The sequence below is a fragment of the Nelumbo lutea genome, chromosome 8 (assembly GCF_056320005.1).
Source record: "Nelumbo lutea isolate HS-2025 chromosome 8, American lotus-T2T, whole genome shotgun sequence".
Classification (NCBI taxonomy): Eukaryota; Viridiplantae; Streptophyta; class Magnoliopsida; order Proteales; family Nelumbonaceae; genus Nelumbo; species Nelumbo lutea.
The window spans coordinates 22,551,067-22,577,816 of NC_142691.1; the positions used below are offsets into that span (position 1 = coordinate 22,551,067).

General features: G+C 35.8%; 1 protein-coding gene and 1 pseudogene across 1 annotated transcript in view; one reads left to right on the top strand and one right to left on the bottom strand.

Moving 5' to 3' along the window:
• Positions 1 to 17,405: 17,405 nt before the first annotated feature.
• LOC148843323 (putative disease resistance protein RGA3 pseudogene) lies at positions 17,406 to 18,677 on the top strand (annotated as a pseudogene).
• A 6,638-nt stretch (positions 18,678 to 25,315) lies between these two features.
• The window catches only part of LOC148843324 (ATP-dependent caseinolytic (Clp) protease/crotonase family protein), a 30,818-nt gene continuing 29,383 nt past the window's right edge, over positions 25,316 to 26,750 (bottom strand). Inside the window, exons 11-14 of the mRNA XM_088956844.1 lie at positions 26,054 to 26,152; positions 25,869 to 25,970; positions 25,739 to 25,780; positions 25,316 to 25,641 (exon numbers count right to left, since the gene is read on the bottom strand). Of these exons, the coding sequence (XP_088812970.1) occupies positions 25,522 to 25,641; positions 25,739 to 25,780; positions 25,869 to 25,970; positions 26,054 to 26,152 (363 nt within the window). The 3' untranslated portion in view covers positions 25,316 to 25,521. The remainder of the gene's footprint in view (positions 25,642 to 25,738; positions 25,781 to 25,868; positions 25,971 to 26,053; positions 26,153 to 26,750) is intronic.

Here is a 26,750-nt window from a genome sequence, read left to right on the forward strand (position 1 = left end):
TTAAAATTAATATGTAAAAACAACCCTAATTTCTGGACAACCAAGGATGTAATAAAACGTGTTCCAACTTTAAAAGCACTTTTATCTGGAAAGTCTGTCTTGGTACCCAACAAAAATTTCTTTGGAACTGCATTTTAGGAAGTTCGAAACTAAAGTCTCATGAAAAACAAACCCAGTGCATAAAAGTTGACAGAGAATAGCACCATGTCATTAGATATAGCATGCGTATCCATTAATATCAAACATACGTTAACTCTTTTGTGAAACAAGCAAAAAATTCACCCTTACTTCCTAACCACTATGATTTTTAGGCATGAACTATGAACACTGCAGAAAGGGTATTTGAATTTCATATATTAGTATGAGAAAGCTTTCTCCATATGTTTCATAGATATCTTTATCATTTTATTTGGACCATGTTTCAAGGTTTACTAAATCATGTAAGGAGGTATAGAAACAGTTGATTGATACTAATATTAGCAGGAAATGCATAAAATTTGTGTGGCATCTATCCAACAATTGATAATCCCTCCATACTTGTGATATTTTTTGTGTATTTGATACATTTTATTTGACACCCATTTTATGTTGTAAATTTAGGTTATTATTTTATAAGAAAATTCCCATAAAGTACTCAGTACTTTGGGCCTAGTGCCACTTTGGTCTGACAATTCAGTACCCAAACTTTCAAAATGTGCCAATCAAATACCCACTGTTAACCCGTTAAGTGGCATTTGAAAAGACACAAATGCCCTTCAAGTGTCATCTAATTTTCTTTATCAAACATTCGAACATTGACAAAAAATGAACATTCCCAAATCCTTGACTCTTCTATTCCAGAAAGTTGGGGTGACCAGAATGCCCATTGGGACATGACCCCAGCTTTCTTGAATAGAAGAGTCAAGGATTTAGGACTGTTCATTTTTTGTCAATGTTCGAATGTTTGATAAAGAAAATTAGATGACACTTGAAGGGCATTTGTGTCTTTTCAAATGCCACTTAACGGTTGGTTATTGGCAGGTACTGCATTATCACATTTTGAAAGTTTGGATATTGAATTGTCATGTTTTAACGTTCGGGGACCAAAGTAACACTAGGACCAAATTGCCCATGACCTAGAAGAACTCGCTTGGTCTTTGGGTCGATTTTTAAAACATTGGTTTTTTTAGAATGCATAGTTTTGGGCTTTGTGGCACCAAGCAAAAATCTCCGATATTCCAAACTATTTTAGGAAATTAGTTGCCTTTGATTATGAAAGTGCCATGTGCCTTTGGTGAGGGAGATGATACTGGACTTATTTATGGACCAAGTAGCCCAATGGGCCAGCCCAGACCGATTCATTCTTGATCGGGCTTGGACAAAATTTTAAGCCCATGGGCTCTAAGCAGTGAACCCGACCCAGGCTTTCTCAAATAAGTCCACTCCAAGCCCAAGCCCAATCCAATAATATTAAATATATATCTAAATATATAATTTTATTAAATTATTATCAAATTAATATGATATTAAGTTGATTAAAGGGTAAATTTCTTAAAGTATCGTTAGGTTCTTTGACAATTGATTAAATCCTCCCTTGCCATCATAATCCATTCGCATATGACACATGTAATGAAGAGAATTTTTTAAAACTCATTATTACAGTAATGGTCACGTTTGCCCTCCTTTATTCTTCAATTTTTTAAAGTAAAACCCAACATCTATCAAATTCATTTGCTGCAAGTTACAATAACCTCTCAATTTTGGTGTCGGTACTTTTGAAAGATTTAGTTCTAGTATCGTTGGTTTTTCCACAGGCAACAGTTGCAGTTGAGTTACTGATCCTTTATCCAAACTGAAGAGGAAGTTAGGATTATTTTGTGTTATAGGTGCTGGTGGAGAAGATACATCTAGAAACCGGATGGGGAAATTAATCAAAGTGTTGGCAAACCGCTCACTATCAGTTTTAGGATCATTGGAAGCGAAGGCATTCTAGAAATGATGGAGAAAATTGGACTTTACTTCCAAACCCTTATCCATAAAATAGGCTGATTTCATAGGATGGGACCCACACATTTATCCGACCAAGTAGATCTAGCTAGGTTAATCTTTTGGATGTTATCAACAATAGCTTGGGGAAAGATTTGATTTATAACATCCAAATACCATCCTAAGGTCACAAACAAACTCTAAGACATGAATATCCATCCTAAGCCCCATTGGCTTGAAAAATTCACCCTTGGCAGTCCAGGGTCATCCAGATTCTAATCTCCTTACCCTCATTTATTGCCCAACAACCTCCTTCTTTGAGAACTCCTCTACAAGACAATAGGCTCTTCCAACCCCCCGGCCCATCTCTAGTAGGGTAAGTGGACCAAAAACTATTATGATCTAGTTATTTTGCTTTTAACAATCTCAACCCATAGAGAATTTGCTCTGTACAAAATATCTATGCTAGCTTAGCTAAGAGAGTCAAATTAAAGTGATGTAGTTAGAATAAAACCTAACCCATCGTCTAGCTTATTCTTTGATAATTAGTCCGGCCAATCCAAGGTATTTTTCTCTTACCATTCTCTTCACCCCACCAGAATTTTCTAAAGATTGTAACAATTTCCTTGCACAAGCCCATAGGAAGTAAGAAGCAGGTCATAGTGTAAGTCGAAACAATAGTGATTACTGCTTTAATAAGAGTATCCTTACTTGAGGGAGATAGAAAATGCCGCTTCCATTTTTTTTTTACCTTTGATTCCAGTCTACCCAATAAATAGGAAAAGGCGCCCTACTTAGATATACCAATATGCGAGGGAGACCAAGGTAGACTAAAGGATTTGAAACCTTCTTAATCCCCGAAGATGGAAACTAAATTCTACAGCCTATGATGGGGACTTTTATTAAAGAAGAATTCCTATATCTGGAAACTTACATGTTTTCCATAAGCCAACATTGTTTCCTTGATTGGACCAACTTTAGTAATTTTGGTCTTCAAGAATATATAGGAGTCATTTGCAAATAAGAGGTGAATAACAGATGGGAAATTATTAGAAAATGATATTTTAATACCTAGATTTCTCCTCTAATTTCTAGAGATACAAGTATTTTTTACAATACATCTAAGAAAAGTAAGGATAGATAGGGAGAAAGAGGGTCTTCTCCCTGTCTGAGTCCCCTAGTTTGAGAAATTCTTTTACCAAGGCTACCATTAATCAAGAGATATGGCAAGAGACATAAGTGAGACATTCTATTATCCATCCCACAATTTTCTCCCCTAAACTTAATTTGCACAAAGTCATCCTAAGGAAGTTCCATTCAACCCTATCATAAGCCTTATTCATATCAAACATGACAGGCCATGAGACCCTTTTTTTGTTTTATATTTTTCATGAAGTGAAGCATCTCATGGGCTATCAAAATATTAATAGAAATCGTCCTATCAAGGAGGAAAACACTTTGATTTTGGATGAAAATTTATTGAGGATGGGATTCAACCTATTTGAAATTACTTTTGCAATGATTTTATAAATAGTGTTGCAAAGATTGATGGGACGAAATTAAGTAACATCCTTTGGACACTTGCATTTCAGAATTAGGGCAATGAAGTTTCATTCAGCTCTTTATGGATTCTTCCAAAAGAGTAGAACTCTTTAACTACTACAGTGAAACTTTCACCAACTATGCTTCAATAGGATTGGAAGAAAGAATTCAAGAACCCATTTGGACTTAGGGCTTTCCTAGGGTTCATTTGGAAAAGGGCTTCATTTATTTCTTTTGAGGATACATTACACTTCAATCCCTTATTGCCGTCGTCCTCAATAACCTTATCAAGATCTTTAATTACTCGTTCCATATTCTCAAAGTACAAGGTAAATTTTGGAAATAATCCTCTATCTCTTTTGAAATAAACCTAGGACAAATCGACTCCTCGTCGTTATTTTTATTTGGGATTATAGCCGATAAAGGCAACTTTTGGGTCTTAGTATCAATACAAATAATTTTTTTAAAATAATTTCTAGAATAGGGTAATTTAAAAAAATATATATCAAAAAAGGGTAGAAACGCTGTTCATCTTCTACCACTGAATAAATCTATCCACCTCTTGTCTCTATCTTTCTCTTTCCTCCTCATCTTCTTCTTTTGCTTCTTCTTTTCTACATCTGAGTTTGGAGAGAGTTGTGATGAAGAGGAGAACGAAAGAGCTTCATCCTCCCCTTTGGTCATCCCCTCTGCCTTCTTTTCTGCACATCCGGTCATCTCCTCCGCCTTCTTTTCTTCTTTTTTAAAAGTGCTTCGTTTGCCTCCATCTTCCTCCTCCTCCAGGTAGTGCTCAACAAGGAAAAATAGAGACCATGCATTCCATCAAAGTGGTCTAAAGGTGGAAGGCAGACAAAGCTCTTTCATGGTGATCCTAGCGATGGCCATTGAAACTCCTCCAGGTAGTGCTGAGCTCTAGATGCCGATCTTTCATGGAATCCACCTTCCCAACTCCAAGTAGCGCTCGACAATGAAGCTCTTTCATGGCCATCAAAAGGAGGAAGAGGAGGAAAGAGAAAGATACTGGAGGTAGATTTATTTGGTGGTCTGAAGGAAGAAGATGATGGACAGTGTTTCTACCCTTTTTTTATATATATATTTTTTAAATTACCCTATTCTAGAAATTATTTTAAAAAGATTATTTTTATTGATAATAAGACCCAAAAGATGCCCTTATTAGCTATAATCCCTTTTTATTTTTACTATTCAATTCCTTGCTCTTCTACTCAAAGTGGATCTATGAAAGAAGTTAGTGTTCTTGTCACCCAACAACATCTAGCTTTGTCTTGAATTCTGGACCTAGTGCATCTCCTCTCTTCTTAGTTGTTTATTTTGATTAGCTTCAAGCTCCAAGACTTTTGCCATTTCAAGCGGAGCTAGGATTTTCTTTTGAGGGGGGCCAAAAAGTAATAAACATGGATGGTTGGGGGGCAAAGTTAGTAAATATGGGTAGGGGGACCAAAATATAGGTAAGGTTAAAATGGGTATTGCAGGGATTTTCAAGGCAGGGGGCATATCCCCCCTTTACCACCCCTGGCTCCGCCATTGGCTCAACCCTAACATTTTTAATTATTTTAGGAACCTTTCCAAACACTTCTCTATTCCACTTTCAAAGAGCATGTTGCAAAATTCTGCATTTATTTCTTTAGTCCACCTAAAACCAACCACTGCTCTTTCCATCCTAGGTCTTCTTAATAAGCTCTACACAGCCCTCACTTGAGTTCCACATATTCTCAAATGTAAAAGGCCTTTGCAGCCTTTAGGGGATTTATGTCTAGGGAAATCGAAAGGTGATGGGAGCTAGTTATCGAGTAGTGAATTACTCTAGCCTCTTCAAACTTCATCCTCCAACTCTCATTACTTAAAGCCATATCAATTTTTTCCATGACATTTGCATAACTATCCCTTTTATTGTTCTAGGTAAATTGATGAGCATAGAAAGGAAGGCAGCTCAAGTTACAATCTGAGATAAACTTTTGATTTAAGAGAATTTTTGTTCTACTTAGAGGTCTGTCCCATTTTCTTATCATCCCTAAACACAATGAATTGAGGTCACCAATGCATAAGGGTGTTAATGGATCGATTTTGGATTGGACCCCGTCCAGTCCAAAATTAATTTGGACGGATTGGACGAACCAATAAGACATATTGGATTGGACCAATCCAGTCTAAAATATTTATTAGATTGGATTGGACTTAGTCCATCCATAATAAATTTATATTGGATTGGGTTGGATTAAGCCAATATCCGATCCATTGATATAAGATAAGAATATATGTGTCAATGGACTGGATTTGGGTTGAAACTAATCTAAATCAAAATGAATTTGAACAGGTTGGATGGTCTAAACATTGAATTGGACCGGTCCAAATTGGTCTAAAACATTCATTGGATTGGATTGGATTGGACTTGGTCCATTTATAATTGACTCAAATTGGACTGGATCGGATTGGACCAAATCTAGTCCAATTGACACCCCTACTAATGCATACCCAACGTTGCTTAACAGATTCTGCCAACTTTCTCCAGTCACAAAGAAAAAAACACATTTTCTCTTGTCACTTGGCTCTCCATAAATGAAAGTAGATAACCAATCACCCCTGCCCGAGTCTCTTATGAATCCACCTCTAATGCTTTGATAACAGTTAGGTCACAGTTCTCATATGAAAAAGGGCTAGCACCTTGGGTAAACCTACTAAGTCCACCCCCTAACAAACCCAACTTCTTAACCAAGGAAATTTCTTTCTACAATCCAGCCTAGAACACTTAGTTTTAATAAGAAAAAAACATCACATTAGGGTTAATTGATTTTTGTGACTCTTTTAGGGCTTTGGCTGTCATAGGAAAGCCCAACCCTTGATAGTTCCAACTCTAGATAGGGGTGGGCAGGGGTGTCAATTGGACTGGATTTGGTCCAATCCGATCTAGTCCTATGCGAATCCATTATAAATGGACCAGGTCCAATCCAACCAATGAATGTTTTGGACCAATTTGGATTGGTCCAATTCAATGTCTAGACAGTCCAATCTATTCAAATTCATTTTTGATTTAGATTGGTTTCAACCCAAATCTGGTCCATTGACACATATATTCTTATCTTGTATCAATGGACTAGATATTTGCTTGATCCAACCCAATCCAATATAAATTTGTTACAGATGGACCAGGTGCAATCCAATCCAATAAATATTTTGGACCGGATTGGTCCAATCCAACATGTCTTGTTGGTTCATCCAATCCGTCCAAATTGCTTTTGGATTAGACGGGGTCCAATCCAAAACCAGTCCATTGACACTCTTAGGGTGGAGTTGTTTTGTGACAGCCTCCCCAACCCACTCATTTAACTTGGATTCACTGAAAAAAAAAATCACTTTGCAGTACGAGGCTAAAAACTTACTACAAAAGAGGTTTGGTTTCAAGAGAGAACCAGCTTTTTGCATTTCCCTTCTTCTTTTGGCTAGTCACGTCTTGTCCTTGAATTCTCTCTTGACATTTAGAGCTACTAAGAGCTCCAGCTGAAAATAGTGATTAATGATACTCCACTGTCCAAAACCCACACCCACTACGCAGGCAAGTATATTATATTGTGCCCAAAAGCCATTTTAATTTTGGTTTTGAGCCTCAAAACCCACTTCTTGTTTTGCTCCCACCTCTTCATAGTGGTCACTTAGGGTCTATCTGGTTTCCAATAAACAGTGGGATGAGATGAGAAAGGAAGAATTTTTTTTTTTTTCATTTTCTTGGTCCATGTGTTTGTTTGCTGAGACCTAATATCCTACAGAATATGCTTCTAACATTTGGTTGATGAGACAAAGGGATGAAGAAATACTACAAAACTAGAACAAATCCATGGGGTTAGGAATAGATTTGGAACAAATCCATGGGAAAAACTCCAGATGTGGAGCAAACACATGTCCCTAGCCAGATCTAGAGTGCCAAAGTTAAACCAAAGATCTGAAGATGAAGACAATAACTTGTCCTTACCTTCGGTGGAAACATTAACTTCTCTGGATAACACACATGTCATTGAGAAACGAAACCATCGGAAACGTTACCTTTGCCGGAGAAGATGAAGACAATAACTTGTCCTTGCTGTCTTCGCCGGAGAAGACGAAGACAATGACCGCTGGAAACATTACCTTCTTCGGAGAAGATGAAGACAATAACCTATGCTTGCTGTCTTTGCTGGAGAAGATGAAGACAATAACCACCATAAACATTACCTTCGCCGGAGATGAAGGATACAGATGGTCGGAATTCAAACTGTTGCATAGGTGGGAGATGAAATCTGTCCACCCCTCGATAAAATTTCCTCATTGCCGTCGCACGACTTTCATTTCTCAGTGGAGTCGCACCTATTTGGTGAGACCCCACTTCCCATCGCAGCATCTCTCCCAAGACAAACATGAGAAAATAAGAATATTCACCTAATATTCTGATTTTCTAATCAGTATTAGGGCTGTTCATAAGAAGACTCAACCCGACCAACCCAAATCGATTGGGTTTTCTTTAGCACCGGTCGGTTTCGGGTTGTAAAAAATCATAAATCGATGGTTTGGGTCGGTTTCGATTTTCATATGTGAAAACCAAAACCGACCCGAAGCGAACCAACTTAGTAATTAGTAGTTAGTTCCTAGTTAGTATTTACAACCTACTTAGTTCCTACTTAACTAAGTTGTCTCTATCCTAGTTACAACCTAACTTAATTTCTAGTCTTCTAGTTAGGAATGACATTAATGGCAAGTATTGTAAGACAACTAGACAAGGAATTTTTTTGGAAAAGTTTAAAGAAAAGAATCAAAGTATCTTAGTTTTTATGGTCTTTTACACCAAATGGGCAACCAATTACAATTAGAATTAGGTGTCATTTTTTACTTAGATTAGTAGGTTTCTTGGAATATACAAATTTCAGTTTCTTTCTTTAATACAGTTTGACTTTCTATTTTCTTGATAACTTCTATTCTAACTTGGTCCGCCCCCTACCAATTTCAGTCTTCTTTCTCTAATAGAATTAGGTGTCATTTTTTACATCAAATTTCAGTATTCTTTCTCCAATTTACCAATTTATTATCATGGTTGAACTTAGAGCCGAAACCAACCCAAACCAACCCAACCCGACTCAAACTGACCAGGTCGATTTTGTTTAACACAGGGTCGGTTTCGCTTTCAATTTCAAGTAACCGGACTAGGTCGGATTGGTTGAAAAAATCTCGGTAAACCGACCCAACCCGACCCATGAATAGCCCTAATCAGTATCAATCAGGTATTACTAATTTTTACCCTTTTTTTCCTCTTTTTTCCTCATCTTTGAATCTATTATTTATTGTATATTCTTTGCTACAATTTTTTAATTAGGTCAAAAGACATAAAAGCTCCCCTGGGATTTCCTTATAGACCTCCCCTGTCAGATCTAGAAACTGTTTTCTCTGATGAAAGAAGCAAAGTGACTAATATACCCCGAGATTAAACTTGGAGGTAAATGGGTCTAATTAATCTAGATAAAAAAAAAAACCCCGTTGTCTTCAACAAACATGAAACTTGATTGCCGTTTATACCACATTGGGTTTCTCTAGCAAAAGATCGAAAGATCCATTGTTAGTTTATAAAGAAATCATACAGGGAATTTTGATTTTTCTTGGTTTTCCAAAACAAAAGATCGTTCTTTATTTATGGGGAAATCAGAATATTTTCTGAGTTTGATTACATTTTGATTGATTTTCTACTGTTTGAAAACAAAAATTAGAATTAGGAAGCCCACTTCAAGATGGACTGTTTGAAAACAACCTAAAGGTGTTTACAATGTATACGAGTGAAAATTTGTTATCCTGTTATCTCTACTGAATATCTGGAGTCATCAAAAAACAGCGAGAACAAGATTCCAAGAATTCCGAACACAGTATATGAAAATCCAAAAAAAATAGATACTTCAAGGCGTATCTCTTTCTATGGCCTGTCACTCTTGCTCTTGCTATTTCGTTTTGGGGTTTTATTTTTCTTTGAATCTTCGTTCAACTACGACTAAGGTCAGATCTCAGGATAGAGATAGAGAAAGGTGAGTTTGAATTTTTTGAAATGGCATCTGATTGTCTTGAGACAACTGTTGGTTGTTATGGTATACAATTCTTGATATATATATATATATAAAATCATGTATTTTTCAAAAAAATAAAAACAGTGACAGAATAATGGGTAGCGAACATAAGAATCATTTGGGTTATGTTTGGTTTGAAGGAAAAAGAAGGAAAATGTAAGGAAACCTTTACAAATTTTGTACAAGTTTCTCTGCCTTTTCCTATTTTACCCTACTTTTTCCTTTAAACCAAACACAGTCTTAACTATTCATCCCTTAATTAGGTTCCTAAAAAATATAGCCGGCACAGTCTAATTGGGATGCCAATACAGAAACGGTACAGAGATGGAAGTCTTCTCTCTACAATTCTTGGCATTTTTTCTTTTAGTCTTCTTAAGGTTTCAATTGAAAGAGAGTGAAATATATCCTCAAAAAAACAATCAAGAGTTTCCACGATTAATAGTTAATACTAAGAGAACTGTTTTTGTGAGAATTAACTGTTGAATGATCAACAAGGTGTGTAAGTTGTTTTTGGAAAGTAAGGGTATATAAGTAATTTCATAAAAGTACAGGATATATAAGCAAATAACCCTAGTAATAAAAATACATTGAATGAACGAAAATGACAAGTGACAAGTGATGCCTGTCCGTTGGGTTGTGGCCAATTTTATTAGAAAGGGTTGAAGGTTTTTGAAGCTGGCAACAAGACTGCAATTAATTTAAACTTTGAATTTTCAACGCATTTTGATTATTTGTGTCCATTGCATAGAATTTCAAGGGAATACATTCCTGTACCCTTTCATGGCTAGTGGGGATTAGACGTATTAGATACTTACAGCCAGTTTAGACTACTTGGTTTTGTTTGCTTTTGGGGAAATAACACAAGGAATGATTGTTTTAGTTATAAAAATTTATTGTTAAAAGAAGTAATTTTGTTCTATCTAAATATTGACAATTTTCCTACAGGTGGGAAAGTTATTTATTCACCTAAGTAATGGGTATCTTCCAAGAAAATAAATTTTTTATAAACTCCACATAAATCTGAAAAAAGAACATGAGTATTTTGATCGATGGGAACCAAAGTCTCATTGACCAACTTTCCCCTCTCAAAATCCAGAAAAAAAAAAAAAATGAACGCCATCTAAGAGTTTGATGACCTTTTGGCATGTAATTCCAATACCCATCTTCACTTACCTTACCCAATTACCCTTCATTAAATATAAAAATTTTCAGATAAGAAAATATGGACCAATGTTTTATAAGTAAATGATAGTTATCCTAATCTAAATTGTGCTTTATATTGACAGCATCCTAAGAATCATAATGGAGCATTTTGTTCCATCACCAAAAATATATATATTCCAGCATGCACAATTGTGGTCAATGTTTAAAAGTTGATTTTAAGCTTGTAACTAATTAATTAGGTTCAAAATACCAGCATGGTAAAGTGTAGAGTGAGATTGGAATAGATATGTATTATGACATGCTTTAAATACACATGGATGTGATGAAAATATTTGGATACACATTGAAACATTAAGAAAAACTCTTACAAATCTAAAAGATATACATTAAGAAAATCAAGGGTCATTTATTAGAAAACCACCTATAGTTTCATGGATTTACTTAAGCCTATTCTATAATTTTCATTTTACTAAAACACCCTTATAGTTTACAACTTATTTACTTAATTGGCCTTTCACTAAGAAATGTTTGATTTTCCATTTGAAAATAGTAACTTGATCACCTAAATTGAGTGGAAAATGTTTAAGGGCATTGGCCATGATTATTTATTCCAAAAGTACCCCTACAACTTCTTCCCACAAAAAACAAATTTGACCTAATAGAGTCACATAGATTGGTACCTTGTGTTTTATTGAGTCAGAAATGGTATTTTTTTTCCTTTTATTTTGGTTAAAATTATCAAATGGATTTTAATGTCAAAGCTGTCATTTTCTACTCTCATTTATTGGAAGGTGAATTAAATAAATCAATCGCAGGCTATAGGGGTACTTTTAGCAAAACGTAAACTATAGGTTATGTGTTAATACCCCTTGTCAAAATAGGGGAAATTGTCTAAAACGCATCATAAGTTTTCAACATTTCTCTTAAACTCATCACAACTTTTCAAAATGTCTAAAACTCACCATGTTAGTAAGTTTTTATTTCCAAAACTCACCTTCCGTTAGTGCACCATTAATGCTTCTTAGCAAAGGTATCCATGTCAGCATAAATAACATTTTTTATGACCAAAGTACCCCTGAATGGTGAGTAAGAGGAAAAATGGTCTTTTCAGTTTTCAATTTTCTTGTTTTTCTATGCATTTTTAGTGTTTTTGTTATAATTTCCATTGTTTTTTATAATTTCTGGTTTTTACATTTTTATATTTTCTATAATCTATAAATTTTCATGTATTTTTGTTATTCATTTACATTTTTTGTGTTCTTCTATAATTTTTGGTTTTTTTCTACATTTTTTATTTTCTGATTTTGTTTTTCAATTTCTATAGTTTCTATAATTTGAAAGTGATTTTTTATTTTGTTTGCAATTTCTATAATTTTTTTTTATATTTTTATATGTTTTTATGTATTTTATATTTGAAAATATTTTTTTAAAACTTTTTCTTTTTTTCATGTCTAAATATTAAAATGGTAATATATTAACACCCATTAATTTATGTGGTATATATTTTAAAGTTTTCTATGAAGGTTAAAAAGGTAATATATTAACACATGTTAGTCTATTTAATGTCAAGTTAGTGACATTGTGAGTTTTAGACATTTTGAAAAGTTGTGGTGAGTTTAAGAGAAATGCTTAAAACTCATGGTGAGTTTTAGACAATTTCCCTTAAAATAGACCTATCGTTGTAAATAATTATTGTGACAGATGCATGATAAATCCCATTCCTTTTTTCACCTCCCATCGAGGAGTTCCTACTTCGTAGGTTCAATGTAGTCTGTTAATTGGTCAAAAATATCTTGGAAGGGAACAAAAATAACAAGCCTATTTTACCATTTGCTTGCAAAAGAAAAAGAAGCAAAGGAAAAAGAAACAAAAGAAAATATTTCAATGCACAAGTAGTAGAGAAACTCTTTTAGAATCGAATTTAGAGTGTTAGTTTAAGGGTGTAAATGGATTGAATTCGAATGGAATCACTGAATATGTAAAATTGAATTCGATTAAAAATTTTGATATCCAAATTCAGTTTAATACTTGAGGGATATTGAAAATCACTGTTTGAATTTGAATTCGGTTAAATATTCAAGTATTCATTTTGATTCGAATTTGACCAATTAATTATTTTAGACAATTAATAAATATACAAAATAAAATTTTATTTACATAAAGTATATAAATATCTAAATTATTTATATAATTTAAATATTAGATATAAAAATTAAATAAAATATTTAAACATCTTATATATTATATATAAGAATTAAATAATCAATTGAATTTGGATTTTTATTGAATCAAATCAGGTCATATCGAAATTTGATTGATTATAAATATTCGAATTGTCTAAGTTCAATTTAAGATGCCTACTTATTATTATAGTTGAAAGAGTAAAGAAAATAAAAGAAAATTATGTATGCACATGGAACGGAAGGCAGGGGAAACGTCGGGCCAACCAGGTTACAATACCGTAGGCAACAAAGCACAAAATCTGGTCTATCATGATTGGCCCAGTATTACAGAACAGACGATTTTGAAGTCTATACGGCCATGACATGGTTGAGGACGTGGTCGATCGTGATTGGGAGTGTCAGCATCAACCTCGATTCTGTGAACAAGGTAAGATAAAAAGGTAGGATCATACTCCCAGACTCCCAGTCCCAGGGTTCTAGGAGCTTCTTCTTCATCAGTAATACAGTTAGTCCATCTCTGCTTTGTTTACTTTCCTTTCTGATCATGGCTTTTGTGCTCGAAACAATTGTTTCAGCTTCCATTGAAATTTTAATTTACAAGTCGGTGGACGCAATTATCCAAAAAGCTTCGTCCATACGGGGAGTTGAGAAGGATGTTGAAGCTCGAGAAAGAACACTGAAGATGATCAAGGCTTTCCTCGTGGATGCTGCGCAGAAAGAGAGTAGTGAGGTGGTGAAGACTTGGCTGGATGAACTGAATGATCTGGCTTATGATGCCGAAAACATATTAGACGAATATGCGGCTCATGTTGGACGAATAGAATTGAAGATGATAAAACAACAACAGAAGCAACAGGTGCGCTCATGCCTCAGCATAAGCCTTTGTTATAATTATGATTGTAATCCAAAGGTTGTTTTGCTTAAACATAGGATAGCCTCTCGGGTTAGTTGTTAACCAGTAATTGGAATGTCTACCTTAGAAAACAATTGCAACAACATGAGCACGAAGTTTCCGTGTCAATTGGACCGAATTTGGTCAAATTCGACTTGGTTTAATATAAATTCATTGCAAATAGACAAGATTCAATTCAATCTGATAAATACTTTATAGACCAATCCGGTTTAAGGTTTATTTTGATGGATTATAGATTAAGTCAAACTGGGATTGTAACTGGGTTATCGGTCTGACCAACTAGTAGAGTCTCCGAATTTTGCTTGAAATAGTTCTCATGTGACGTTATCCCTTTGTGGTGTCAATAAAGTATTTTGGTTTGAGCAAACCAAGCATAGGAAAAATGTTTGTAGTGATGAGAACCCTCTCCTATGTCCAAGGTTCAAACTTCAAACATCTATACACCTTGATACGTAAGAAGGGGTGTCTCACGGTATCAGTACCTCGAACCTAACACATCATTCTTTTAGTAATTTCTTTCAAAATTTTTGAATATATGCATCGTGCCAAAATTTCCCTATCTTGAAAAGGTTGTTTCGGGAGGCGGCCCATATGATATATTTATCGTGTCAAAATTTTTAATCTTGACTATATCCACCTTAGAGGCTAAACTGTATTCATATATTTAGATAAATTGAAAATAATTTTACATGCTTGACCATCACCATTATATGTGTGATTATATCCGGTCAATGTGCAATAATTAGGGATACGGAAGAAATAGGATACATGGTAGTGTTTGCAGTTCAACGGTTAGGATAATTGCCTTCCAAGCAATAGACCCGGGTTCGACTCCCGGCAAACTTAAACTTTTTGCAAGGGCTCGTTTGTCTTCAATTGTATTTTAGTGATTAAATGACATAAAGGTACCCAGCTTTCTTGAACTTTTGTAAGAGAGTCTTGTGTTGACTCAGATCACTCTTCTGCATTCAATAAACTGTCTTCACTTAGTGACTTGAAGGTACCCAACTTTCTCATGTAGGGACTACCTTTGCGATGCCATAAGCTGCTGTGGGAAAGCCCTACCAAACGGGTACTTAGAGAATAGCATCAACGGAAGTTGAACGACCTGTTTCTGTTTGTATACAACTCTTTGGAGAGGTCAAAAAAGGGCCTGTGCCAAAGCTACTGAAGATGCAGCCAAAGCTCCGGCCTCCAAGGTGGTCCCAACCACAAAGAAGGTAGAGCAGAAGCCTTGAGGCAAAAAAGAAGGTATTTATATTAGGGCTATCTACGGATTGGATCTGGATCGAATCGGAACAGGGTGGTCCCTGTCCAAAACTGATTATTAATTGGGACAAAATAAAATACCTAAAACTTTTCTGGTTAATTGTCAGGTGGACCCAATAGACCTGATTATATTAAAAATTATATTTGTTTATTTAAATAACAATTTAAGTTTTAAATTTAATAAAATGATAGAAAAATGTTAAATTATTTATACGTTAATAAATTAAGTATTTTTAAATAATATTATATCTCATATATATATATATATATATATATATATATATATATATATATATTTATATAATCGATTTCAGATTTGAATCGGTTCATGGCAAGAATCAAAACCAATCCAATTAATAATTTGGACAAAATCATGAAACCAGAATCATTATAATTGGTTCGGTTGGTTTGGATCCTTCGGATAGACCCCACCTATTGCCAACCTAATATATATGCACCATATACCCGAACTTGTTGAGAGAGAAAAACTTGGTAGCATCATTGGGTCATTTGGGTCAAACCGGGTTGCAGTGCATAACTCCTTGTATATTTTTCAGCTGGCCAAACCCTAACCTGGCCTAGAATTGGCTTGGCCCAATAGTCCATAGCCAGTAAATCGATATTTCAGGTTCGAATACAAGAATCATGTTGGATGGTCCTGTTTTTCTAGACTTGGCAAAGAAAAGAATGGCTAGGATGGTAGGTCAAGTCAGGAATAAACCTCCTATGAGACCTTATTCACTATTTTTGCCTTTGATTTGATATGCTATTTATTGGTTATGAAAGCCATGGATGCCAAGCCTGCAACAAAGAACAAACTGGAGGGGATGAATGGAAGATGTCTCTGGTGCTCAAAAGACATGAGAGTTGAGGAAATTCGGGATTTATTAATCAGTTGGGATCCATGTGATGCACAAGATTTTTTAATAGAAATTGAAATAGAGATAACCCTATGACATTCTCAATTGACCCGTCTTGGTCCAAGTACAATTCAAGCATTATTTTTTTTTTTGGTTATGTCTAGTCTGTTTAACTGAAATACAAGTAACACCCCAGTTAGAGGGGCTAAATTTTATATTAATTTTTGTTATTTTTAGCTAGAATCTGAGTAGACTTTAAATTAATAAAAGTCTATTGTATATACCAAAAAGTAGTTTTCCATGTGAGCAACACCTCTCCCTCATTACTTTTTTTTTGTTTTTAGATTTTTTTATTTTTATTTTTAATTATCTTTTATTAACAAAAGTGTAAATTTAATAATTTTTAATAGTGGAATTAATTAATTTTATATGCTATTACTAACATTTATTAATTTTAATTAATTTTAAATGGATTTAAATTAATAAAAAAGTAATTATATAACTATTTTTTTTATTAATTTTGTTACTTTATTAATAGGTTTGTATTAATTTTTATAATATTTACATAACATTTAAAATGGATTATAATAATAAGGTTTATTAGTAACATCTGTTAATGATTGTTAAAACATTATACAATTATTTATAATTAGAATAATATTTTATTATTTTTAATATTTACTATTATTTGTTAACCTTTATTATTTATCTTTTTTATTATCAAATTTTCCTCTAATTGGTATTTTTAGATATTTTTTACTTATCTTATTTTTAATATTTAAATATTCACTTAAACATTAATATTTGAGTACCCTTGATGAAAAACTAATTGCATGCATTTAAAAGGTATGTATATATAGATAGATAGAGAGAGAGAGAGAGAGAGCGAGAGAGAGAGAGAGAGAGAGAATGTGTTAGAATAAATCATTAGATGCTTTACCAAAAAATAAAAAATAAAAAATCATTGGATAGTTTCGTTGAGGACGTGAATAGCATTGGAGAATTTTTAGGATGAAGTTTTTCGTAGAAATACTTTTAGGAGATTGATTAGGAGAAATTTTAGGGAAGAAATGTTTTCAATGATTTGGAATGGGCGAGATGATAGGGGTTATACTAAAAAGTGTACAAAATAAAAAAAAAATAAAAAAAGAAAAATAGTGGAGAAGGCAAAAAAGAAGGCTACCGTGAAGGACAATTATGTTGGTGAAAGAGGTTAGCTTGGAAGTGGAGGAGACTGGCATAATTGATCGATATAATTCTTGTGTTGGTAAGAAGATAGTTTTGTCCAACAATCTTCAAGGGCTAATCACATTTTTCATATTTTTGTGGGAGAGTTTGTGCTCGAAACAATTGTTTGTTTCAGCTTCCATTGAAATAATGTGTCAGCATCAACCTCGAATATGCGGCTCATGTTGGACGAATGGAACTGAAGATGATGAAACAACAACAACAGAAGCAACAGGTTGTTTTGCTTAAACATAGGATAGCCTCTCGGGTTAAGGGAATTAAGGAATGCTTTGATGCCCTTAGCAATCGAGCAACTGGATTGGGTTTGCAACACATCAATGCAGGAGTAGGAGGGGGCTCATCAAATAACAGTGGCGGAGTCGGAAGTACTAGTCGGCAAACCACTTCCCTTCTAGATAAAGAATCTGGGTTTTATGGTCGAGAAGCTGATAAAAAGAAGATAATTTCTCTGTTGTTGAGTCAGGATGGTTCATCATCGGGTGGTGATGGAAAAAAATTATGAAGTGCTGCCCATAGTTGGTATGGGTGGACTGGGAAAAACCACGTTTGCTCAGTCTGTGTACAATGGCGACGAGAGAGTAGAGACGCATTTCAACGTCAGAGCGTGGGCTCGTGTGTCGGAAGAAACTGACAATGCTAAGATAACAAAAGCTATCATCGAGTCAGACACCAGAAGAGCTTGTCAACTCGATGAACTAGAGCCACTCCAAGGGGAACTTAAGGAGCAGTTAGATGGGAAGAAATTTCTGATCGTTTTAGATGATGTATGGAATGAGAAACGGGGGGACTGGGAACAACTGCGGAGACCATTCCAATTTGGGGAAAGAGGAAGTAGAGTTATAGCGACCACAAGACTTGAAAAAGTTTCAGCAATCATGGGTACCTTTCCTGCTTATCATCTGGGTTGCCTGGAAAATGAATACAGCTGGTCGATACTAAAACAACAAGCAACCATAGAGGATGCTGTTTTGGAAGCAATGGGCAGGAAAATAGTGGAAAAATGTAGGGGTGTACCTCTTGTGGTGAAGACATTGGGAAGCCTCTTGTGTTGTAAAGTTGAAGAGAAGAGAAAGATTGGAAATATGTGCTGGAAAGTGAAATATGGGAGCTGAAGGATGATGATGTGGAGGAGGGCATAATGCCAGCGCTGAGATTAAGTTGCCAACATCTCCCAGCGCATTTGAAGCGCTGCTTTGCTTTTTGTTCCATCTTTCCCAAAGACTTGAGGTTTGACAAGGAATACTTGGTTTCGTTATGGATGGCAGAAGGATTTATTGTTGTGGGAGGAGGAGGAATGAAACAAATGGAGGCACTAGGAAGTGAGTATTTTGATGAGTTACATTTCAGGTCATTTTTCCAATATTATAAGAGCGACGAGTCATTGTTTGTGATGCATGATTTGATCCACGATTTGGCACAATCTATTTCTAAGGATGTGTGTTAGACTTGATGGTAAGTGGTCGTGGTCAGGGTCAGGACTAGAGAACATTAATCCCGTCAACGATGATATAGCTGCATATGTTTCCAATTTCACCAACAATCGATACCTTGAGGACTTAACATTAGAATGGGAATGGGATAATGTGATTGGAGTTGGAGATGGAGATGTGGCCCTGCGAGTAATCCAGTGTTTTCATCCATCTCCTGCAAGGTTAGGCGTTTTGACAATTAAGGGATATTGGATGGGAGAGATGTTCAAATTGAGAAAATTGACACTGGAGAGATGTACATCATGCAAAATTATCCCATTCGGCAACAACTCTTGGAAAGCTACCTTATCTCGTGGAATGGATAACTGGCAAGGGGGAGAATGGTCCCTAGACTCAGAGTCGAGTGGTGACATAGACAGAGACCAAGTACTGGTCCTGGAAGGTGATCATAGTCATGGTGGCATACGGCAACAACTGTTTCCTTGTCTAGAGAGGCTTTGTATATACACGTGCCCCAAATTGGCAGTTCCCCCCTTTCCCCACAGAGGACTGCCAACCAACAATTTATGGAAACTTGAGATAATAAGATGTGAGCAACTCAGATCCCTACCTCAAGGGATGCACAACATTACTTCTCTTCAAGAGTTTAGGATCCAAGAATGTCCTCGCCTAGTGGCCTTTCCCCATGGAGGGCTGCCGACCAATTTATGGAAACTCCAAGTAGTAAGATGTGAGGAGCTCAAATCCCTACCAGCTGAAGGGATACACAACATCGCTTCTCTTCAAGAGTCAAGGATCCAAGAATGTCCTCGTCTAGGGGCCTTTCCCAGTGGAGGACTGCCAACCAACAATCTAACATGGCTTATCGTACAAGAATGTGAGCAACTCAAATCCCTATCTCAAGGGATGCACAACATCACATCTCTTCAAGAGTTGAAAATCATAGGATGCTCTCGCCTAATGGCCTTTCCCGACGGAGGACTGCCCTCCAGCCTTCGGTGGTTAGTAATCAGCAGGTGTCCTCTTCTACAGGAATCCTGCAAATTGAATAAAAGTAGAGATTGATCCAAGATAGCCCACGTCCCCGTTATAGAGATTGATGGCAAATTGATCCGACATTGAGGGTTTTGATTGGAACCTTCAAGGCTAATATATGGTGGTTGGAAAACAGACAGGAGAGTCTCGTCTGCTCACATCAAAGCGACAATGCAATCATGTTCTCCATCTTCTTATTTATCTCTCTGTGTTGATTTTTTTTTTTTTTTCTATTTCTGAGAGAGTTTACAAGTTAAGTTGATTATTCTCCAACTGGATTTGTGTTTTATTTAAACACAATGCATTCGTTTGAAGGTCTGGGAATTCCTTTTTATTTTCTTTTTTATGTCAACAAAATCTTCATTTATTCCTAAAATTTCCTTATTCTCCCCCGGGCTTTTTATACAAAAATTAATGAAATTTGATAGATTGACAAAATCAGATATGTTTAGAAGGAAACTGCAAAAACAGTGAAAAGGATAAAAGATCAACTTTTGTCTACCAATTTGCTCTTTCCCGGTTCTCTCCTCTCCACCTTTCTTATTCCCCCATTTCATAAAACATTATTTTCTTTATCTTCTCCTTCCTCCCCTGCTGTTGGCTTTCCACTAACACGACTTTATCAATGGTGACAATGAAAATTAGGAATTTTCTTCCGGCCCAGTTGAGAGAAAAACATGCTTCTTCAACCAGTGACATCCTTAAACCCATTAGCTCAGAGATTTTTTTTTCTTTTATTTTTTATTTTTTTGATCAGTGAAAGTAATTTTATTAACGAAAAGATATGAAAATTAGTACAAAGGTTGGGTAGACCCCCACTGTCCAAAAGACATTCCACCCAAATTTTCCTTACAATTTTACAATAGAGCCCAGAAACATTGTTCCTTATTAGCCCCTTGCTTTGCTAGCTGATCTGCGAATCCATTTGCTACTCTTGGAGTCCATTGAACTAATAACTGAATGTCATTTGCTACTACTCTTGGAGTCTTTCCATCCTGTTTTAGTAAGCTTAGAATCACTTTGGAGTCACCTTCAACTAAGGTTCAAAGTATCGGCCTGCATCGGCCGATACATATCGTTTCGGGACCCTTCTGATACGACCCTATAGTTGGTGTATCGGGTGTCTGTCTGGTTCAGGGGACGGAGAGGTCCTAGAGCGGCTCCCCTGAACCAGTTTTGAAGAAAAAAAAAAGTAAAATAAACAAGTATTGAAACGCCTGATACACCCCAATCGACTTATCGGGCATATCGATATTTTGAACCTTGCCTTCAACAACCAACTTTCTTGCGCCCCACTACACTACCCGTGTCATCTCTTATAACCCCACCAATTCCAGATATGCCAGGATTGTCAAAACTGCTCCCATCAAAGTTTAATTTGAGTAAATCAGATTCAGGAGGATCCCGACTCCTTAACACTATCCCTTCTATTTTTTTCTATAGAAAAACCCATGAGAGAATCAAATTCCAAATTTTCCAATTTAGTTTTAGTGCAAAGGGTTTTTGTCTTTGCAACGCTCTTATGAATCTTAAAAAATAAGAATTATTTATTGAGAGGAAAATAAAGAGGTTGGATTGTGTGACAATAGGAAAAGGGCTTGACGTCATTCCAATTCAGAGTAGCAAAGGAATAGTAAATTGAGCTAAAATGGACAAGTAAGTGAAGTCACTCGTTAGAGAATAAAAGCGACTCTGTTTTCCGTTCGGTTGGGTAGGAAGAACAATCGTTGCGATCCTGTTTTTCCCCTCTTTCTGTTATTTTTACTTTTTATTTCAAAGTAACTTTTCATTGATGGAAGGCATAACATCTCCATCTATTTGCTCGCACATGCTCCATCTTTTCATTCAGACTGACGGTTTGAAGAATGGAGACGACTTAACAGTGGCGTAAGGAGGAGAGAGACAATAAACAGTGACCATGAACAGGAGTGTTTGGATTTGAAAATTTAAGAGAATGGGTAATTTGGTCCTAAAACATTAATATTTTGTCGGTATCACTCCATCAGGCCATCTCTGTTTTCATAGAGAAATACAGATGAACCCGTTGCAGATTTTTAAATTACACTACAGATTTATAAATATTCAAAATGTCAAATACCAACACTAACCTCAAAAATTCTCACCCTTTGCTTTGCTGATCCGTCAAATATTTAATACTATTTACGTGGGTACCCCCACCAATGGACGTCATGGCCATATCTGCCCAGTCCGTGAATAATAATTAATTTGCAACCCACCCGAGTACTGCAAAGCAAAGTATTAGGGGAAAATCTATTTACAGCCACCGTGAATTTTGATAAATATCACCCCATTGGCTATTACATTTATTATATTGGTTGATTGGTCATGATATTTTTAGATATCATGTCTTTTTCATATCATAGTGGAATCCCACAGTTTGGTAATTGTAATCATTTCCTAATATAGTTGTAAATAATCTTTTTTTTTAATTAAAAAAAAAAAAAGAAAAACCATGACAATGTCCAAAATATCCATAATCAAAATGCTTATTTTGCAAGCTTTTTTGTACATAAAATCCCTACCCTAAATCTTTCTAATCTCTTTTTTCTGAAATTGATTTATTTTTCATATTTGTCCTTCATATCAATCACTCAAACATAAAGTTGCAATTCTGAAATCTTTTTTTTTTAATAAAATTTATATATATTTTTTTTTCTGTAGAAACATCATCAATAGTAAACTGTATAGGTATTTTGAACATTTTCATGCCTTTTATAGAAGATTCTAATAGAAGGATTTACTTGTAACTGTATCAATAAGCTTAAGGGAGATGATTGCAATTACCAAATTATTCCCCCTCCAACTCCAGCCCACCCAAGCAAAGTATTTATGCAGATGCCATTGCCTACCTACAAGCCCAACACAGACTCGAGATTGAGGCTGTAGCAACGCCCACACGTACAGCATTTTCGTATATGGAATAACAAACCCCAATGTGAATGGTTCTAATCTTCCAACTATCTGCTTATTAATTTAATTAGTCACGGAATAAACAAGAAGGTAACTCGGCAACTCGCCCAATCATTCGTCTAATACAAGTTTTGGCTTCAGGCTTTAAGAGATAAATCAATTTTTTTTCATCCTTCTACGAAAATATTTTCACGTCCATATGTGCCCACCACCATGCCCGGTCCTTCTACTACTTAGCATCATTCTTTTTTTTTTATTTTTTTGTAAACTTAAACTCTAAAAACCCGCCTAGACAATGGGAGGGGTGTCACTTTACTATCGGAATTATCAAAAGTTAAAAAGAAAAAAAAAATGAAGGAAAACTTCTTGATTGGACGTGCATCCAAACAAATACATTTTACTCGTTTAGGGTTCATATGTTTAGAATTAAGGTTTTAGGTGGTAAGATTTAGGGTTTAGATATGAAAATCAAGAGGTGGTTTAACAAAGGTGTCCGACAATGGTAGGAGCCAAGTGATACCCCTCCCGGGAACTTCCACAAAGTTATTTTATTGGCCTTTTGTCTGCAAAATGGTAAGAAAATGATCATCATATGTGTACCATGTGGTCTATTAAATTTTTTGAAATAACCAAGTTACCCTTATAGATGTATTTTCCCTTGCCTTTTTAGCTACTACATTTGACATTTTAAGAGGAGAAAGGGGTAAGCCAACTGATGGTGGCTCATAGGGCTGTTCATAAGAAGGCCCAACCCGACCAATCCGGACCGACCCAACCCAAGTCGGCCAGGTTTCTATCAATATGGGTCGGTTTTGGGTTGTGCAAATTCTTAAATCAATGATTCGGGTTGGTTTCGGTTTTTACACAAGAAAACTAAAATCAACCCGAACTGAACCGACTTAGTTCCTAGTTCAAACATGAATTTCCAAAGCCCATTAGGCCACCTATTTTTTGAATGATTGCAAGAAACTTTGGATTAGTGAATAGTGATTAATGAACAACTTTTGTGATTAACTTGTCATTTAAATTTTATCATAGGAGATGGCTGAAATGACGTTCAATTTATGATAGTTTTTAAAATTAGCAAGATTTTATCACAGGGATGAACTTAGAACCGAAACCAACTCAACCCAACTCAAACCGACCATGTCAGTTTTGCTTAACAGTGGGTCGGTTTCGGTTTCTATGTCAAGTAACCCGACCAGGTCGGGTCGGTTGGAAAAACCACAATAAACCGACCCAACCCGACCCGTGAACAACTCTAGTGGCTAAGTTGATAGGTTCTCTGACCTGTCGAAGTGGAGACCTGGGATCAAATCCCACTGCCACCAGGGGTTGGGGGGTTAAGGGAAAGGGAATGGGATACCCCCTGTTGTGTAGCCCTGTGAAGCGAAAAAGAGGAGAAAGGGGTATTGCCCACAACTCTGTTTAATCTGCTTCAGTGATGAGGGGTTTTGGTTCAAAAGAATTAAACCCTGGTTTTTTCCCCCTACTGGGTTTCAGAACAAAACCTGCACCATGTAAAACAAATGGAGTTAAGTCTGTCACTTTACTTTTGCCATTAACATTGCTTTACTTACAAGGGCCCGTTTGGTTCACAGTTGGAATCAGAATCAGAATTGAAATCCTTTGAAACTGGAATCATAATAGTTTATTCCCATAATCTGTTTGATTCAGACAGGAATGAGAATGGAATTAGAATAAGCAAAAATGAGATTTTATTCATAAAGGGACGCGGAATGACCACTCCCTCATATGGGGGAATGCCATTCCAGTATGAATGAGAATGGAAACCAAATGGGGCCGAAAGTTATGGAGGTGTCTACAGCTTTTGAAAGTTTAGATCGTTAAGTGACAATAACAAATCGCATAATTAGAGTTTTCAACAATCAATATTCTTTTCTGTTTATTTCTTCAGTTTTATGATTCACAAACACAAACAGATGTATCAAGATGGGTATTAATGTTTAAACTTATTAAAAGGCCCAAACTAGCAATTAATATTTTAGTAACCCTGAAAACCGATACATTCCTTTACACAAACAGCTCTTTAGTTGAGGACTTGAGGTCATTCACAGCTTCACTTAGTCGTAGCAACTAGCAATTGTAGGCTGCTTCTCCTAGGCTCAGTTTGGGAAGTATTTGCACTATACATATTTGTATCAGCACTTTTCCCAAGCTGTACCTTAAGCTGCTTGCACTGATGCAAAACTATAATAATGCAAATGATTGGGTGCAAATTCTGTTTTATTTTTGTTTCAAATTTTACTTTATTTTGTTTCGTTGCAGTACAAAAGAAGTAAAATATGACGTGAAGCAGAATAAAGTAAAACCCAAAACAAAACTAAACCAAACTTTGCATCCTTCTCAGTTGCATTCCCATGCATTTGCTCAGTGCAAAGAAAATTGCACAACCACCAAACGCAGCCTTCGGTACAATTGTTCAGTTAAATGCATGCTAAAATTTACACCTGATTCTTTGATAGATTCAATATCACAGACCGTGGGCTAGCATTGAAACAAGAATCATGGAAGCAGGTGATCATGGATCCTTTCCTAGGTATATGGACCAGAAAGCCCCTAGTGCAGGGCACTTAAAAATGTTCCAGTGGGGCAACCAAAATCATTCGATTGTTTCCTATTTCTTCAGCATAGATTAGTTGGGTCCAAACTCAATAAGCACGGATGAATGGAAACCAATGTATGCAATCAATATGATCTTTTAGCTGTTGACTCACCTCAATAAATGGCAACATATTGTACTAAAACAGATTTTGCCCCAAAAAAAGTAAAACGAGCCCGTTCATAATCCAAAAATAATGGCAAAACCAACACCTCTAACATCCAATCTCCACTGATGTATACAAGGAAAAGGCTGCAGGAGAAAATGGATCAGATGAAGGGTTCTCGCAATGATGTGGGCAGATCAAGTTCTGCCTCGAATTCACTTAGTGGCAAGAAGTAGCAATCAACCATGTCTTTGGATACTTGCCCCAGGCTTGGAGGGTCCCACTGCATTTTTTTAATCAGAAATCCACATAGTCACATCAGATAATTGACCAAATTTGCAAATAACTGATTAAGAAATTGAACAAAACAGATTAGATACCTTTGGAGCATAGTCCTTGTCCACTAATCGTGCCCGAACACCCTAAAGAAAGAAGTCCATGAAGCAACGAGGCAATGTCAGAAGAGATTTCAGGAAATGCTTGTCTATGAATAGTCTTAACAACCTATACCTCAGAGAAGTCATTATAGATCTGTTTGGAGATCCCATTAAGGGACATTCGATACTCACGGGCAAGGCATTGATCAAGAGACTGGAATCTGCCTTCCCTTATCTAAATGTAACAGTCAAAAAGAATCAATATCATTAACATACAAAGTAGACAGATATAAATTGATAAATAAGTTTAGTACTCACAGATCTTAAGGTAACTTTCAAGCTCAATGGAGAGGCTTCTTTTAGTTTCTTGAGCGTTTTAGTAACCCAAGCATCATAAGAATTAGCTTCCTCATCTTCCTGAACAAGTTGATCATAAGAGAGCATAGATACCACAACCAACCAGGAACTTGTTCACATACAATGTAACAAGTATATAACATGTGTAGAAATAAAAACTGAACGAATTTCAAGAGAAATAAATGATTCAATGATCTGATCAAATAATATTGCTATCGTCCAAGAGGAAGTAAAAGTATTTACTCGGACACTACAGTGGAAGTGTGTTGAATCAAGAGTAAACAGTAAACATCTTAATTATGGACATTTAATTTTGTCTCCGCTTATAAAAGGTCAAGCTGATACAATAGGCATCACATCATGATGCTTCTGATATCCAAATTGGATCCATAACTTCCTACTTGTGGAAAAAATAAAGAGGAAAAACAGGCTGTCTAATATCACTCCTCCATTAATTCATGCTTCAAGGGGGGTGAATCTCCTAAGAACATCTAGTGGAGAATAATAGACCTTCAATGTTATTTATTTATTCCTCTTCTCCCTTTCTCAAAATCGTTGTTAAGATGCTATGGGCTAGTATTCACAAAGTGTCGATGTCAATATATGTTTAAAGCATAGCAGTGATGCAAACGGATGGATTGGATTGGATTGAATGCAG